Raw genomic sequence first — 18,148 nt, 5'->3', positions numbered from 1 at the left:
CTAAGGTTGCTGCTGTTATTGGGGCCAGCAGGGGGCGCTCACCCTGTGGTCTTTGTGGGTCCTAATGCCCCAGTATAGTGACGGGGACACTATACTATAAACAGGTGCCGTCCTTCGGATGAGAAGTAAAACCGAAGTCCTGACTCTCAGTGGTCATTAAAAATCCCAGGGCGTTTCTAGTAAATAGTGTCCTGGCCAAAATTTCCCATTGGCCCTTACCAATCATGGCCTCCTAATAATCCCCATCTATGAATTGGCTTCATTACTCTGTGAGCGTTCTGGCGCACTATGGCTGCCGTTGCATCATCCAGGTGGATGCTGCACATTGGTGGTGGTGGAGGGAAGTCCTCATTACCTGTAAAGTGCTTTGAGTGGAGTGTCCAGAAAAGCGCTATATAAGTGTAAGCAATTATGATTATTATTATGTTTTAGATTTATCTGATTTATTTCTTGTGTAAAAAGTGCAGATTTCATTTATTTAAGGATAATTTATTGTTTCCAGAAAAGCGCTATATAAGTGTAAGCAATTACTATTATTATTATTATTATTTCTCCACCCCTTTCCAAGTTTCCAACCAAGGACTGCTAACAACATGGACAGTCAGGTATGTTTTGCAAAGGAAATTTAAGTGAATCATTTGATGGTGAGGATTTTTGGACACCAAATTTATGTTGTTCCAAATGTGGTCCCAGGAAATTTATTCACCTGTAACATTCCGCTTCATTTTCCAAACAGTACCACCTGCTAAAGGTTTGTATGAAGTCTAAGGGAAGCACAGAGGAAGCCAATCCCCTTGTTTTGCCCTGTCTGAAGTGCAGCAGATTACACATTGTTTAGACAGCCTAACCTCCCAAGCATACTACAGGCCTACTGTACACTGCACATCCTGCACTTCACTGTAAGTAAACACATAAAATGAGCCAGGTAAGGTGTTTTGAGCTTGCAAGTCCTGAAATAAGCCCATAAGAATATCTTCTCATTAAGATCAAAAGTGAATTATTTTGTAACTCCATAGCACAACAAAGAAAGGGTAGCATCAGGACTTTTTAGTATTTTTTGCAGAAAGAAACACTCCAAATTAAAATGCAGCCATAATTTTATATAAATGGTTCATGAACTTAATAGTGGTTTGTACTATACTCATATTCTTTTGAATCCCAAGCCCTTAACAAGAATACACAGTACATAAAACATGTTTTATTGTATTAGAGATTTTATTGTCCCTTGGGGAAATTTTTCATGGACATACAACACTCCTGTACATTTAAATAGAATGCAAACAAAAAAAAAGAAGTAAAGAAAAACATTGCACATTATTCTATTACAAAAGCAAAGAAAAAAATTGCACATTTCTCTATTGCACATGTATAACACATCACAAAACATATTGCACTCAAGTGGGTTGTAAAAGTTAAAAAAAAATTATCCTTGACATTTGCGTTGACAGCTTTAATGGATAGTGGAACCAAGGAATGTTTGTATCTGTTTGACTTACATTTGGGAACCCTAAAATGTTTGCCAGAAGAAAGAAGTTGATATGCAGAGTTGAGGATGTGGGAAGGATCTGATATAATTTTTCCTGCCTGTTTGATTAGGGATTTTTCAAAGATTGTCTGCAGGGAGGGGTGCCGTTTCACTCCTATGACCTTCAAAGCTGTCTGGTTGAGGCGGGTAATTTGCGATTTTAATTGAACTGATAGATTACCAAATATACTGTAATACCATATCTGATAATGCTCTCGATTACAGCATGGTAAAAGAGTAGCATTACTTCCTGTCGAACCCCAAACACTCTTAGTCTTCAAAGGAAATATAAGCGCTGCAGAACTTTGGAGCAAACACTCTCAACATGAGTAGTCCAGCACAGGTTACTGTCTATGTGTGCACCTAAGTACTTATATGAATCAACCTGAGTGACACATTCATTGTGGATTACTACATGTGAGTGATCACCAACTGCTCTGGGATCAAACACTATTTCTTTAGTTTTTTTTAACATTTTTAACAGAATTAGGCTATAGTTGTCATACCTTTGCACAAACCTTTCTGACATGTATACAGATGAGCTGCTACCTCTATGCATTAAGCCAAGCAAAAAACTTTTACTGGCAGATAAATTACTCTGAGATTTAATTGATCTTTTCCCAGACATAAATTAATGCAGAGATGTGTGGTGGTCCCTGGCAATTGATTCAGCGTACTTAAGCAGAAAGCAAATGCAAGTTCAGTTCAAGCCCTTCCATTCCTGACAGGACCAAAATCAATCAGCGCTGCTTGTATGTGGTTTAAACTGATCAATGCTCTTATGTGGAAGAGAAACTGCCAGGAAGCTTCTGCGCTTTCAGGCTAGGATTGGAAACAGCACACAAGTGAGTAATCGGAAAATGCAGCTAATATACATATCAGAAAGTGAATATATACAGAGTGAACTAGAGCAGGGGCTCCCAGTTCTGCTCCTGGAGGTGAACACACATGCTGGTTTTATTTAAGGCCTCATGTAAGCCTGAACTGAATTCAAAAGGTGCTTGATTGGAATATATACAATTTTATTTCTGTTGGAAAGGGAATGTGTGAAGGGCAATAATTTAAAGGCAACCTCCAACATGTTTACCAGCTGAAAAGATATCAAAAAGGTCAAACGAATCCCATTTGTAAGCCAATGAAGGATTCAGCTGAGAACCTGGCTAGAACAAAACCCACTAGGTGTTTCAGGACCAGGGTTGGGAACTCTTCTCCTTCACATCAACTAAATCAACTGGCACAGCTCAGTTTGCAGGTTTTGCTGGCATTGAGCCCCTTTCACATGTTCTGTTTTAGCATTATAGTTATGACACAAAAATGATAATTTGACCAAAAATGTATACATTGTAATACATCAAAATGTAACATTATCAGGGTGGCATGGTGGTGCAATGGTTGGCATTGTTGCCTTCAAGCACTGAGGCCCTGGGGTGCTAACTGCCTGATTCCCCCAGTGTTCGCACGGGTTTCCTCCTGGTGTTTCAGTTTCCTCCCACGGTGCAAAAACATACTGGTAGGTCAATTGGTTTCTGGGAAAATTGGTCCAAGGCTAAGTGTGCGTGTCTGTGTTTGTGTTTGAGTGTGCCCTGCACGTCTCCAGCATTCCCCGTGACCCCGTATTGGATAACAAGGTTAGGAAACAGATGGATGTAATGTTATTGGAGTAAGGGGTGAAAATATCGGCAAGGCAGCGTAGTTTGTGTAGAAATCACTTGAAAGGAAAATCAGTACACCCCTAAAGCTCTTTGAGAATCACAACTGGTTATTCCTGGCTTAATCAAACCAATTAACTCAGCACATTGATCAAATATCACGTGTTCCACGTCTTTAGTATTTGATGTTTCAAGGGTAACCTATGAAAGCTGCTTAATTGTGCCTCTCTAAGATAATTGGTAACTCCTGTTAGCTGATAAAGCCTAAGATCTCCCTATTAAAACACAATTCACATTATCTCAAATTTTTGTAGAATAACATTGCAAATAACTTTTATAACTGGCTGCAATATATGAATTGTAATTTGCAGAATCATAACAGATATTAGACAATCAATGATGATGGCCAATAATTGAGTGAACCATTTTGTTTGGATTGATCTGACCTGTGATTTTCCTTATTTAATAAACATATTATGGAGGTTTTTGTTTTTAAACATTCACTCTTGTATTTAATGGAAAGCAGGTTCCTTCAGTTTATTCAAAACCAAGGATGCAAAATAAATCAGGACTGCAGTCTTGTCTATCAAGTGGGCCTGCGGAAATGTTTCATGACGGAGGCGCTCCAAGCTGGGTCTATGTAAATGAGGAGACTGAGAGATCCTGGCCTCAGCCAAGGTCTCTCCAGTTGAAAGCTGAGCTGGAAAGCTGAGCCATAGCCTTACATTATTAACACAGAGAAACCTGAGGAGAGTACAGAGGGGAAAACTCCAAAAAAAGAAAAAAAATAATTAAATAAAACAGATGCGAATCCCCCCTCATTTTAGGGTGCTTTGCTTTCTTCTAACAGAATGTGAGCATTGAGAGCGAGTGAGGCAGGGCTCTCAGCCAAACTAATGGGCCTTTTTAATTAGATTAATGCTTTCATTTTCATCTCCCTCTCTGTTTTTTCTTTATATTGCACAAGCTAGTTAACTGGACTGATAAATGTTTCATTGCAACAGCTTAGTAATTTAAGAAGGTACTGTCAGAAAGTGCACAGAGGCATTCAGTACTGTACTATGGTCTGGTAGCAGTACTATGGTTCAGAGGGACTAAACTGGAGGGAGGCCAGAATAATGAAACAGAAGGAGTTACATTCTAAACTCCCTTACTTGCACCAGATTGGTCAATACAGAACTGAATGAAAGTTGCAGGATTTTTTTTCTGTCCTCTACAGTCCTAACACATACCACTGTGGGTGTTAGTGTGCATTTGAAAAATACAGTTACCGAAATATCCCAAAATCCATTAATGATCTGCATTACCTCATTTGTAAATAAAATCAATTTATATTTTACCATCTCTACTGACAAAGGCAGTGTCACCGAGATTAATATGTTGTTGCTAATCTTCACCTCTTTTCTCATGTGCACTCAGACAGATATCTATCTCAGCTGCAAGACATTGGCTCTACATCTCCTTCTCTTTCTCAGAACTGAATTATGGATGCATACTCGGACAGATATCTATCTCAGCTGCAAAACATTGACTGTATATCTCCTTCTCTTTCTTAGAACTGAATTATGGATGCATACTGTGCAGAATCCAGAAAATTACATTTACTGTAAATGTACAGTAGTTACAGCAATGTTTTTTTTTCAATATGCAGTTGGATTAAAAGAACATGCCTAATTACCATAATGGAATTGTAAGCTACAGCACAAAGTGAACTCTAAACTTCAAAGTACCTTAACAATTTTTAGTTTTACAAAACAGGAAAATATACTGAAGTTATGCACTAGACTGGATATACCTGCATCTCAAAAAGTTCGTATTTGTAACGTGTTCTTTTAAAACAACATGCAGTTTGGAACACTTCCACCTGAAATCCTGTGCTTTTCTGTGAATCAGCAAGTCATTCAGAAAAAAAAAATCTTTTGAATTGCATTTCACTTTCTGGATGCTTAGCATTTGAATTGTCTCAGAATTTGTTATTGGGATGATATATGTATTCAAGTACAATAGTGCTAGTCGCGAAAATCTTTTTCTTCTTTTGTTTGCCATCTGATGAAACATGTTTGAAACACCAGATAGTCAAGATAATCTATTGCATTTTTTTAGTGTGTATGCACATTAAAAGATCCTTTCCCAAAAAAAGCCAGGTATTGCTTGTAAGCTCCACGGCCTTTAGTAATAAGATGTATAACAAATATTGATTATAATCCTTTACAATATACTCATTGTGGATAGACAATTCCTCAAATTAATTTCTCAAATATGCATAATTTGTGACATATAAACAAGTAAATGTCATATTCTTCAACGACATATGTAATCTGTAGAATGGAAACAGATTTGCATATCAATGAAGAAATTAATAGGAGGGAGGAAAATAATGAAAATTTTAAGTGATGAGTGACATGATGGTGCAGTGGTCAGCATTCTTGCCTGAGTACAAGGGCCCTGGGTGAAATTTCAAGGGTTTTCTGTATGGAGTTGGTCTGTTCTCCCTGTGTTAGTCTTTCTTTCTTTTGAGTGCTCTGCTTTCATCCCATAGTCCAAAGACATACTAGTTGGTTAATTGGCTTCTGGGAAAATTGGCCCTGGTGTGAGTGTGTGCTATCTGTGTCTGGGTGTGTGCTGTCATGGATGGGCATCCCATCCAGGGAGAATCCTGCCTTGTGTCCAGTAGGCTCCGGTGACCCTAAATTGGATGAAGGGGTTAGAAAACAGATGGGTAGATGTTAAAGTTGATATCCTTCTGTTTGTTTGTTTTTTTTGTCCAGGAAAGCATACACTATGGCATTTCCTGTCAATCTCCAAAGTATTATTTTTTAGGAACATGATTCTGATGACTGATACACCTTTTGCCTATAATATGATCCAGGAATACTGTCCGTGACTATGGATGCAAATTCAAAAAACAGGGTGAAAGAGATAAGTCACAAGAGCGAGAATCTGTACTGATATCAACAGTCTTCATCAAATGATAAAGCTCATCTCTGTTGGAAGACAGTACGTACTCTAACTGAAGCTGACAAAACAATCTCTCCAGTACACGCCTGTTACCTTCCTAGCCTCATGGCACTTACATGTGTGACAAGAAGGAAGTTACTGGAACAGTTGCAGTTCCTGAAATTACACTCAACACTGCACCTGCTGGAAGAGTGAGGAACTGAGAGAAAGATGTAGATAAAGGATCGGTGGCAGACACTTTATAGTACGTTTTGTTCTTTTAGCCATGGTGTAATTTGCTTAGGCAATCTTTCAACATCAGATGTTTGATGAAAAAAAGAGCACACAGTACAAGCTCTGTGTCCAAGATTTGTAACAATTGTAACAAGAACAAAGCTGGTTATATCATATTCTGCACATAATACATTAAGTTCCCTGTTTATAGTCAGCCTTTCCAAAATAATTATTTGACCAACTCTACTTTACTTTCTGATGACATTGGAGTACTTTAAATTATTAATTGTTTTCATTTGTATAATGCCTTTCAACCCTAAATATCCAATAGCACTTCACATACGGTAGAGGATGTCCCTCACTCATCGCAGCATTTACCTGGGTGAAGCGCAGTAGACGTTATGTGGCAAGAGAATCACCTCACAGCAGATCAGATGGAGAGGTGAAAAATTACAATTTTGTTTTAATTTGAGTAGATCGGATTATTTACAACAAGCGGTGCGGTATGCTACTAGTACATTTGACTGAGTCACGGGGGAAACACAGCACCTACTGCTTTATTAACAGTCATGGTAAAATCAAGCTGATACAAGGAGGTGCAGTTTCTTTAAGAAACTTTTGTAAGTATTCCTTATCATAATCAGCATCCCTCTATCCATACCTCAGGACTGTGAACAAGATCTCCCTGTCCATTTTCTTTCCTCAATGACATTCATTAATGCTAATCATAATTGTGTCACTTTTGAACTTGAACTTGAACTTTATTGCCATATGTAACCGGTACTGGTACAATGGAATTCTTACTTACAGAAAGTCTCTCGATTGTAAAACAAGTCTAAAAAACAAAACAAAGTGCAAACAGTGCATCAAGACAATATACAAACAAACAATAGACAATGTGCAAGTTTTTACAAGTATACAACCAAACTTTCTGTTGTAGATGTGGAAAGCAGTGGGGGAACTGGGGAAAGCAGAGGTGGAAGGATAATTGAACCAGTGGTTAGGGATGAATATTTTATGTTTTTCTTTGCTCAGGTGTTAGACTGTTGAACATAACCAATCCAAAAGGGTGCAGTGGCAATTCTAAAATATTCCATTTATCCAAAATGAATTCCAAAGAGGGTTGCAGTAAGCTAGAGCCGACCCAGCAGACACAGGGCACAAAGTGGGACAACACCCCAATTAACTGACCTCAGTATGTCACTGGAAAGGGGGGGAAACTGGAGCACCTTGTGAAAACCCACATTAAAGAGAGATTGTATATGATTTCCACATGCAACACACTCTAGCCTATAATGGAACCCAGAACCCAAGAGCCAGCAGTACGAGCTGCCACTCCACCGTGCCAGTCAGTAAACAGTGTTATGTAATATAACGAAATAAAAAATTATATAATCAATATTGTCTCATCATATTATCTTTAATGAATATAGTAGTAAAGACTTTCCCTTCATTATCAGTATTCTGCCTTAGTCTTTCGAATAACACTACAATATAAATTTCTGCTTGGGCTGCGAAATTTACCAAACAGCACAAAGATCTGGGACTGCCCAGGCCAGAAAGCTTTTCAGTGGCCATTTGTAGTAATTTGCACTCATTTGGATACAGTGAAATCCTCCCTGCTGGCAGTTTTCTTGGATTGAGCTAGAAAAAGAAGAGAGTTAAAGGCAAGAGTGGAGAGACAGATAAAGAATGACAGGCGGGAGACTGAGGAGCATCCTGTAGCAAGAGAGTAAGAGAGTGAGTGAGAGGGAGGGAGAAAGAGGGGTGGAGGTGCTGTTGTCTCAGGACGATCAGTTTTCTCTCTCCTGCTCGCTCTCACTCAGTTGGAACGTGCAGGTTAGTATGCACGCTGGCAGGCAGGGCTGAGGCTGTGCGGGCTCGCCTGGGAGGAACCCTGTCTATAGAGCACCGCGCAGCCAGCTGGCCTCCGCTCAGAGATGTGCTTCAGTCTGGTGAGTATTCAATCATTTCTATACTTTAGTACCTGGCAATTGGACACAGACAACTACTAAAAGACAGTCATGCAAGAAAGGGATTTTCAAGCAGCAAAATTATTGTCAGTCTAGCAGGTAACCTTTTTTTTCATAACAATAAAATATTAGGGCAGATGGATGTGTGGACTTCATGTATTATCACCCCTTCTGTTCTCAGGGTATTTCTCGTGAATATAGTGTAAATGACTCAGCAACTAGGCAAGCCACTGAGATTCAGCTGTGGTAGAATAGTTAATCATCACTGTCTTCATATTGCACTTTTCACCCCAAAGAGGTGATCCCAAAGAGTGGTTTTTACACAGCTCTCAAGAAATCCAGTGGGAGTTAGCCCTTCACCGGGACTACACTGTTCAAATGTATCCAAGAACATCTAGTACTGTGTTAAATTAACTCTCATTTTGATATACTAATTCATTCTCCTAACAAGAGCTCGGAGATAACATGAAAATTCTGCACTTCATCCTGCGGCAGGCTTATCTTGGACAATGAACACTTAATGAATTAACTCTCTGTTTTGCTTTGTCGCCACAGTATTCACTTTTCTTTAAACTAATATGTGTTGTTATAATTTAAATGTGTGCTGCTTCTCCTGTAAAGCGAAGGTGCTAAAATTATTACATTATTTTAACTCAGGCTCCACAAAACACCTGAGGTTTGTTATTAAGGGCTAGTTTTTACTTTGCTGTAGGGTTGTTTTCTTCCAAATCAGTAGTATGTTTTAGAACAACTGCTGTGTTGTGTTTCTAATTTGTAACTGTTAAATTAAATATGTGAATGTAAGATCCATTTTGATGAGGATGCAGACAGAGATAATTTTTTCTATTTGTATAGGAAACATACATTTATCAGAGAGCTAGATTGAACGTTATTAATAAATTAACATTAATCATTTATTTTTTCCCAGTCTTTTATATTGGCTGAGATCTCTTTGAGACATAGTATGTGATGCTGTGAATCCTGTGACAGGATTCCTACACTTTGACTGTCAATATTTCCTGTACGAAAGATTAAATTCCCCTTTCCCCAGACATAATGTCAGACACTATGTAGAAAAATTACAACCAATTTACATGAAGACCTACTAATTCAGCACAGATTGCCAGAGAAGATTTAAACAGAAAAAGAGCTTTGGTTAAAGCTGCCCTAATCTGCCTTTAGTTCTGGTAGAGCAAGCATGGGTCACATAGACAGTACAATATTGTCCTTTCTCTTGTTTCATCTTGCTGATGAGGCAGTATTATTCAGGCTCAAAAAACAAAAAGGGCACCATGTTTAAGACTAGCTAAGTAATTTATAGTGAATGCTACAGGCTTTGGTGTATATGCTGTGTTACTGTGAGTGCAAGAGCGAGATATTTTATTAATTAAATAACATGACTTTATTAAATCAAGTTATAAATCAGAGTCAATTAAATTAAGGTATAACAAGTATTAAGAAAATCTGTTTAATTTCTCAGTTGCAGCGTATTCTTCCTTTATTTGTCTTTCAAGCTACACAACAGAGTCTAAAATTATAAACAAGTCACTTATTTTTCTCATCTATAGACTGTGTAACTAAACCACAGCAAAGATAAGCATCTGCAGAGATTGCATTCCTCTTGGTCTGCACTGTTTCATAAAGTCAGGAGATGAAGCATCAGACAACGCATCATTTTGAGAGCTAGGAAAAAATAAACCAAAGCAACAAAGCAACAGCCTGGCTTTGTATTTCTTTTGGCAGTGCACATTCCACAGAGTTGGTGCAATGCAGTCAATAGAGACTCTGTGTCTATAGAATGTCCTCTCTGTGGGAGCGATAAACACACCCTCAGCCGTGAGCACAGATTCCTTAATCACTGCATTATTGCAGCGATCTGGAGCTGGACAAAAAGACAGCTGAGCCCAGCAGAACATGCCCTGAGCTTACATAGTGCCCAATGTTCAGTCTTAAAGAAATGCTGCTGAGTACAGGGAACACAGGGCAGAACTAGACGCACATCTCTAAAACACTCTAAAGTCTCCCGTCTTTAAAAAAAAAAAGAATTGAAATCTTTAAATTCTTGACCAGCAGTTATTTTTTAATCAGAGAGCCCACACTACTTACCTACCCAGTAATTGATCTCGGTTTGTCTTTATTTGGACTTTTGTGGCCCACTTGCAAATACACCTCCCTTAAACCTTTCAATAGTTATTCATTAATCATTAATTGATCATTAATATCATGCAGCTTCTTGAAAAATTATTATTTTCAATTAAATCTAATGAAATATTAAACAATGTAAATCACAGAAATGTTAAGACTTCCTCTTAGAACGTGTCCTTTTTTCGGTGCGTATGTATGCAGATGCCAGAGGTGTGACAAAGCAACAGATGGCGTCATCCCGATGCAATCTGCGTAAGTTGTGTAATAAACTCATTAACTTTCTTTGTGCACAGAAAAAGGAAACATAATTTAATGATACTTAAATGATCATTCCAATCATAGCTGTTTATGGGGCTTTATATAAAACTCTTTTTACCCAGTACAGCTAGTGTACAGCAGATTTTCATGGGTCTAAACATGCTACTGGTACACTAAAATTTCTGTTCTGAGATATGTGTTTTAATATGTACATTAACAAAATGTACTGTATGCTGTTGTGAATGTTTTCACTGTTTAAAATGAAAGCAGCCTGTAGTCTTGTAGTCTTGCAGCTGTTTTTTCCTCTGGTATGGCAGGAATACAGGGGGATGATAACCTACAGTCGATGCTTGTGGGGACAGTGATGAGGAAGATTAAGTCTCGCACTTGGAAGAAACAACGTTATTTCAAACTGCAGGAGGACTGCATGAACATCTGGTACAAGTCAAAGAAAGCAGGGAACAATCACTCCACCTGTGAGTACCTCTAGCTTCAAAGGCCTTCTCTGCAGGGAAGAACACAGAGCTGTATCACAGTTTCTTCATTGGTCACCTCAACATTTTTTGCATTGAAGTAAATGTTCCAGTTCTAGTTTTTTTAGTTGGAAAATGACTATTAAAAATAAGGCTAATGCAAAAAAACACAAAAGGAACAGTGTGTGCTCTTGTGGACACAGAATGAAACACAAGGATAACCCATGTTTTCTATAGAAATAATCGTTTATTAGATCACTTGCTTACATTATTGACATGAAGAAATCTGGAGACTTAATTCTGCTGTGAAGTTATTTTTATTTGCCACTGATGACTGCTCTTCCTTGCTTATCCATCTTCCTTGAAAATGCTTTCTTGCCTTCTCTAATGGGTTTTAATTAGTTCTTCTTCTCTCTCCCATTCTCCCTACCCTAGTCTCTGTATGTGATGTGGAAACTGTCCGGGAGGGGCACCAGTCTGAGGTGCTGCAGAGCATTGCTGATGAGTTCCCCCCGGACCGTTGCTTCACACTGGTCTTCCGCGGTCGCCGTGGCAACCTAGACCTGGTGGCCGACTCGCCAGAGGAGGCCCAGTCCTGGATCAAGGGGATGCGAAAGCTGATTGAGAACATGGAGAACATGGGCCAGCGAGAGAAACTCGACCAGTATCCTTCAGGAAGAGAAAACAGAGAGCCTCCGTAGAGGTCTTGCTGATTACGAGTATCGAGGGGCTACTTAGGATAGTGTCAATATTTATCCATCCTTCTTCGAGCTCCGAGTCATGTAGGAGCTGGAGCCTATCCTGGCACGGAGTGGGCACAAGGCAGGATAAAGCTCTAATGAAAGTCACAAAAGGTGGATTGAAGTCTATTTGGGCTGATGGCCACATTGTAGGTGTTTTTCCTTAAACAGCTTCCCAGGTGGATCTGTGACTGGTTCCAGAAGGCTGATAAAAACAAAGATGGCCGAATGAACTTTAAGGAAGTGCAAGATCTGCTCAAGATGATGAATGTGGACATGAATGAACACCACGCACTTCGCCTTTTTAAGGTGCCAACACAGAACAAATGATCTTGCCTTCTACAAGACAGCACACCTCAATATGTGATCAGTTTTGCATGTTTTTTTTGGACACAACAACTTCTTCCTCCATTGGGAACCTTCATTCCTATTTGATATTTGCAAGCTGGCAGTGGTTCTTAGTAGGTCACAAAAAGGGAACAGTCAAATTGTTACTAGCTTGGCATTAACAAGTAGCGCAAGTCATTACTCTGTTTACAGTGACAATTTTTTTAAAAAGTCTTCATAATCTGTCCGTTTAAACTCAGAGTAAGGACCACAGCAAACACGGCTCCATCATCTCACTGGGTCTTGTTGTCCCATTAAACCTGCTGTGTTCTGTTTTCCTACATGTAGATGGCTGACAAGTCCCACTCAGGCACACTGGAGGATGATGAGTTTGTGCTGTTCTACAAAATGCTGACACAGCGGGAGGATGTGCTGCGCCTCTTTCAGGAGTACTCCAGTGATGGACAGAAGCTGAGCCTGACTGACTTGGAGGAGTTCCTGCTGGTGGACCAGCTGGAGGGAGACCATACGCGCCAGCGCGCGATGGAGCTCATTGAACGCTATGAGCCCTCAGAAACTGGTACCACGGCACTGTTTACTCTGATAAAAATACAAGCTTCATATTAACACAAGCTTATATACACCAAGCATATCATACATACAAGATCAGAAATCCTTTTTTATGTTAGGGCTAGATGCATAACTTTGCATTTTGCTTTAAAACAGGCCTGTGCAAGAATTGCCTTTGTAAAAAATGCACTTTCCAGTTTATTTGTGCATTGCCCCTGAGAACGTGATCTTCTGTGGTTTACAGCAAAGATGCTCCATGCTATGTCCATCGATGGGTTCCTCATGTATCTGTGCTCCCCAGACGGCTCAATATTCAACCCCCACCATGAACAGATCTACCAGGACATGACCCAGCCCCTCTGCCACTATTTTATCTCTTCTTCCCACAACACCTACCTGATTGAGGACCAGCTTCGTGGCCACAGCAGTGTCGAAGGCTACATCAGGTAGGACCCACAGCTAATGATGGATGAAGATACAACACAAGGCAATGATCTGTTTTAACACATCTGCTTGAGAAGGCTGTGTATGGTTTTATCAAAAGTTGTAATCAGCTTGTATGTTTTAAAAACATGCATACCTTTTATTAAATTTTTAGTATTCTTTTTTTGCTCCTACAAAAAAGCTGAAGAGTCAGACAACTCAGCACCAGGATCCGTAGTGATACTGTCGACTTATTCATTTTTCTTCCATTTCCCACAGAGGAGTTGCAACATGGATGTTTAAAAATAAGAATTCACTTTGGGATTTGACTTGTAAGATACAGATTTAAGGTGGCGTGGTGGCACAGTAGGTTACCATTGCTGCCTCACAGTGCTTGGGCTCTGGGCCCATTTCCTGGGGTGCTATCTGTGTGGAGTTTGTATGTTCTCCTTCGGTTCACGTGGGATTCTTCAGGACGTTCTGGTTAATTCCCACAGTCCAAAGACCTACAGGGTGCATTGGCTTCTGGAAAATTGGCCCTGGTGTGAGCGCATGTTTGAGTCTGTGTGTGCCCTGTGATGGACTGATGTCCGATCCAGGTTGCATCCAGTATTGAATCAAGCCTGTTGTTGACTGGAATAGGCTCTGACTCCCCTGTGACCCTGGACTGATATGTTGATGTCCCTTTTCCATCTTTCCCATCCCCTCTGGGTTTATTTTTAATGACACCTAGATGTCAAATGGACATAAAATAAAAACTTGACAATTTAGCAGTGGCTACAATGGGAAATGTAGAAATATGTAATGGGGACTTTTTTCTCCTCTCCTGATCTCAGTACAGCTTGATAGAAATTAACAAACATCTATCCTACTAGACATTTATATACCGTAAGAAGTAAAAAAATTGGTACAATTTAAGACAACCCTTTATGAATTTATGAATCATATTCTAGGCCATGTTGATCCCAGTGTAAAGCAATGAAAAGAATCAAAAGGTGGGATCAGATTTTGATCGAGAGCAAGATTTAATCAATTTAAGAGATGTTTTGACAATAGTACTTTTTCCCCCATAGGGAACCTTCATTTCTTTATGATATTTGCAAGCTGGATGTTGTTTTTAGAAGCTGTTGGATTTAGGAATTATTAGTAGCATAAGCTATTACTCTTTGTACTATAAAATGAGATTTTTAGTAAAAAATGACCTTGTAACCTATTCATTCTCAGAGGAAAGACTTCTGTTAATAAGAGGACAATGATGGAAAACAAATGGCAGAAAATATCTTTCTTTTTTTCTTTGTTAAGTAATCTGTGGCTCTGATATTTAATCCTGGAGATGAGTTTTGTGCATGATTTTCTGAATTTGTAATAAGTATAAGTAATGATGATAATAGTAAATAATTATAATACTAATTTTGAACAAGAGCAATAGGCAGATAAGCAGTAAAAAAACAGTAATAAGAAACCATATTTTAGCCTGACCTTGTATCTATAGTCACAATCCTCTCCCTAGAGGGGGTTATGTTGTCTGGTGCTCAGACTCCTGACTCCAGTGAGACTCCTGACTCCAGACCCCTGACTCCCAATGACTCCCAGTCTTTGATGTGGCAAAAAGAGCCACATCAGAGGAAGATAGAAAAGGCATTTTCATGATATGATAAAAGCAAACTTGGATAGGACAGTGGCGCAGCGGTTAGGATTACTGCCTCGCAGTGCTGGGAACCCAGATGTAATTCTGGACCTGGGGTGCTATCTGTGTGGAGTTTGTATGTTCTCCCCCTGTTTGCGGGGGTTTCTTCCTGGTGCTCTGGTTTCCTCCAACAGTCCAAAGACACACTGGCAAATTAATTGGCTTATGGTGTGGGTACTGTATGTGCGTATCTGCCCTGTGATGGAGTGGTGTCCCATCCAAGGTATACCCTGCCTTGCGCCCATTGCTTGCTGGCACCCCACAACCCTGACTTGGAAGAAGTGGTTAGAATATGAATGCATGGAAAAAGCAAACTAAAAGAAATGCAACACTGATATCAGCCCAGTCATGGTTTCCATGTTAGGTAGCAGCAAAGTAGCAAAACAGTAAATTACATTAGGTAACATTAAAATGTCATTTAACCAGAAGCGTAAGTCAACTGGGAACACATTTTCATTTACAATGAAAAACTGCAGCATACCATTTTGTACAGCAGTGCATTTATTGGATTGTTTTGAGACAAGCACCTTGCTCATTAAAAAAAAACCAACAGTACCATGACATACAGGATTTGAGCCTTCAGCCTGTCTGATTGAAGTTCAGACTAAGACCAGGTTCTAACCAATACTCCTTCAGTTTAAAGAACTGTGCTTTAACATTTAACATTTTAACTGTGCTTTATCTGCTTATGGGATATTTTGCCTGTAAAATCAGAAATACCAGACTTTCCCTGTAATAATGAGCAAAGTACAGGTTAACTGGTGTAGGAAATTGCTTACAAAGTGTGTTGTTTGTATTTTGTACAATATGTAATAAAATCTCTATAAAATACATCAATAACAAAACAACAATAAAATAAATATTACACAGGTTTGAAATTCAGGAATATCAATGGTGCTTCATAGGGGTAGTTCAGTTGCTTACAAACTACGGTGTTATTTGTGTTTTGTATACTTCAGCGAATTTTATACAGTATATTTATAACACATGAAATAAAGAACTGGTATATTTAGGATGAAAAGGCACAAGAACAATTTTCATTGACTGTGTTGTGCAATTATTAAAAAATAAGTCAAAAGATCCAGAAAGCATATACATACACTTACAATAGTTATATATTATAATATAATAGTTTTTTAGAATTTCAAAGGGTTATTTAAAATGGACATTTGGCAATACAAGACCTTCCCAGTAATCTGTAAACTGGGGATTTACTGTTTTCATCTTTGATTGCAGTTTGGAGTAGCACGTAGGGCTCCTGCCCAGAGCTTTCTAGGTACAAATGTCCAGCTGTTATATATAAACAACTCTCCAAGTTGACATTGTAATACAGAAGTTGCTTTCAATTGACTTATTTAGTAAAATAAAGGAAATAAATAAGATTTATTTTACAGCCCATTTATATTTTCTTACAATTTCCAACCCTGATGAACCCTGATAATTCTTACTCTTCAGCAGTTTTGATATTGGTTTAAATAAGCAGGACAGTAAATGCATATTGCTGTCATACAGTATGCAATTGCTAATACTGGTGAGCTGCTTTTCTCAGAGTATCCACTCCTGCTGCAGCTATGAATTACAGTGTGCAATCCCTCCAGGGCTCTCAAGAGGGGATGCCGCTGTGTGGAGGTGGATTGCTGGGATGGTCCCAATGGGGAGCCCATTGTCTACCATGGCCACACCTTGACCTCCAAAATCTTCTTCAAAGATGTCATCCACGCTCTCAACAAATACGCCTTCAGGGTACGTGTTTCAAAAAGCACCAGGCACGCCTGCACAACAACCCGAGGCTCCACAAAAGCATCCAGAAATATTCCTTTCCAGGGATTAAGACTTGTGTGTTCAGCGGTGTGTCTTCTCTGAGCTATTATATAATGGCTCTGTTATATGGAGAATCTGTGGTTATTGTGAAGTTTAATTTCTGCCATCAGGAAACTAAACAATCGGTCTACTTATTAAAATTCCAATCTACCCATATGGCGGATTTGGCCTTTTTGTGATACTTTGCATTGCACCTCCGTGAAAAAAGGACAGCGATTATACATGCACATGTACACTTTCACTATCTCTATTTCTACACTTAATAATGATAAAGGAGATGCATTATCTTCTCCTAGCATTATATGCAAAACTGTTGTCAAGATCACACGTGTGTGTCACCACATGCAATGCGATAGTGACCTCAGACCCTGCACGGCTGTTTGCCTGAATGGAACCCAGTGGTGGATGAATGGTATTGTCTTTCTCCCCTGATAATACTCCATCTTTAATTGTTAATGCCCCTTCCCTCCCCCTCCAGGTATCAGAGTACCCGGTCATCCTGTCCATTGAAAACCACTGCAGTGTTGAGCAACAGAGAGTCATGGCCCAACACCTCAACAGCATTCTCGGCGACAAGCTGTTGAAAACCATCCTGGATGGCAAAATTCCCAATAGGCTACCTTCTCCTGAGGTAAAGAAAGGACACCACTTCAAAATCTCTACCTGATGATGTCTGATGTCTGCCATTTGTAAGGCCATGATTTGATATTCTAACACCTCTCTGACAATACTAGTCTTATTCATTCAGTTTAATGTGTGAACACATATTTGGTACTGTGGTAAACTAATGACACAATAGATTCAGGGAATTGAATAATTGGCATCATTGCATAACATCTTAGAATAAGACCCATTTAACTTTTTGTGGGGTGAAAGAGGGAGTTGAATGGAAGTAACTGAATATCCTGCTTCCTAGTTCTCTAGATGTGTGATGCATCGGGGCATCCTGAGAAGGCATTGTGTAATTTCTTTAGAAATCTTTTTTTGTATCAGTAGTCTATAGTTTCCTATGTGTGCATACACTGTAAGATTAACTAGTTGAACTCATTATTGTTCAAAGTGAGTCAATCACAAAGAGTTTTATGAAATATAATATAGACTCAAAATATTCATAGCTCTGACAGCTTTACAGGAGCTTTTCTCCTTTTTGTAGCCTATTACATGTCTGTAGTCTTTCTTATTTTAACACGATATCTTTCCTGAGAAGCCTTTCTGCTGAATTTGTTGCCTGTGGTCTCTCTAGACCATGGGGACTTCCACTACCTCAGACAGATTTCACTGTTTCAGAACTACCTCATGTTTTCATTAGAATTTTGATCTTTTTAATGTGGAACAAAATTAGTGTACTATTACGATGCAGCCGAAAGAAACAATCACATTTCTCTG

The 18,148-nt window shown here is 39.1% G+C and overlaps 1 protein-coding gene across 3 annotated transcripts in view; it reads left to right on the top strand.

Annotated features, from left to right (window-relative positions):
• The first annotated feature begins 1,407 nt into the window (after positions 1 to 1,407).
• Positions 1,408 to 18,148, top strand: part of LOC148648987 (1-phosphatidylinositol 4,5-bisphosphate phosphodiesterase delta-4-like) — a 28,924-nt gene continuing 12,183 nt past the window's right edge. The window contains exons 1-9 of one of the 3 annotated variants that reach the window (XM_088605007.1): positions 1,408 to 1,672; positions 10,665 to 10,715; positions 11,039 to 11,197; positions 11,630 to 11,858; positions 12,114 to 12,243; positions 12,610 to 12,841; positions 13,076 to 13,277; positions 16,540 to 16,684; positions 17,241 to 17,393. In XM_088605007.1, coding sequence (XP_088461133.1) covers positions 10,691 to 10,715; positions 11,039 to 11,197; positions 11,630 to 11,858; positions 12,114 to 12,243; positions 12,610 to 12,841; positions 13,076 to 13,277; positions 16,540 to 16,684; positions 17,241 to 17,393 — 1,275 coding nt within the window. In that variant the 5' untranslated portion in view covers positions 1,408 to 1,672; positions 10,665 to 10,690. Of the gene's footprint in view, positions 1,673 to 5,420; positions 8,301 to 8,326; positions 8,418 to 10,664; positions 10,716 to 11,038; positions 11,198 to 11,629; positions 11,859 to 12,113; positions 12,244 to 12,609; positions 12,842 to 13,075; positions 13,278 to 16,539; positions 16,685 to 17,240; positions 17,394 to 18,148 lie in introns of those variants that run through there. The other 2 variants (XM_088605005.1, XM_088605006.1) reach the window with 2 other exon arrangements.

The sequence above is a fragment of the Lepisosteus platostomus genome, chromosome 14 (genome assembly GCF_059453375.1).
Source record: "Lepisosteus platostomus isolate fLepPlt1 chromosome 14, fLepPlt1.hap1, whole genome shotgun sequence".
Classification (NCBI taxonomy): Eukaryota; Metazoa; Chordata; class Actinopteri; order Semionotiformes; family Lepisosteidae; genus Lepisosteus; species Lepisosteus platostomus.
Note: the sequence above shows the minus strand (reverse complement) of the source record. Positions and strands in the feature narration are given on the sequence as shown.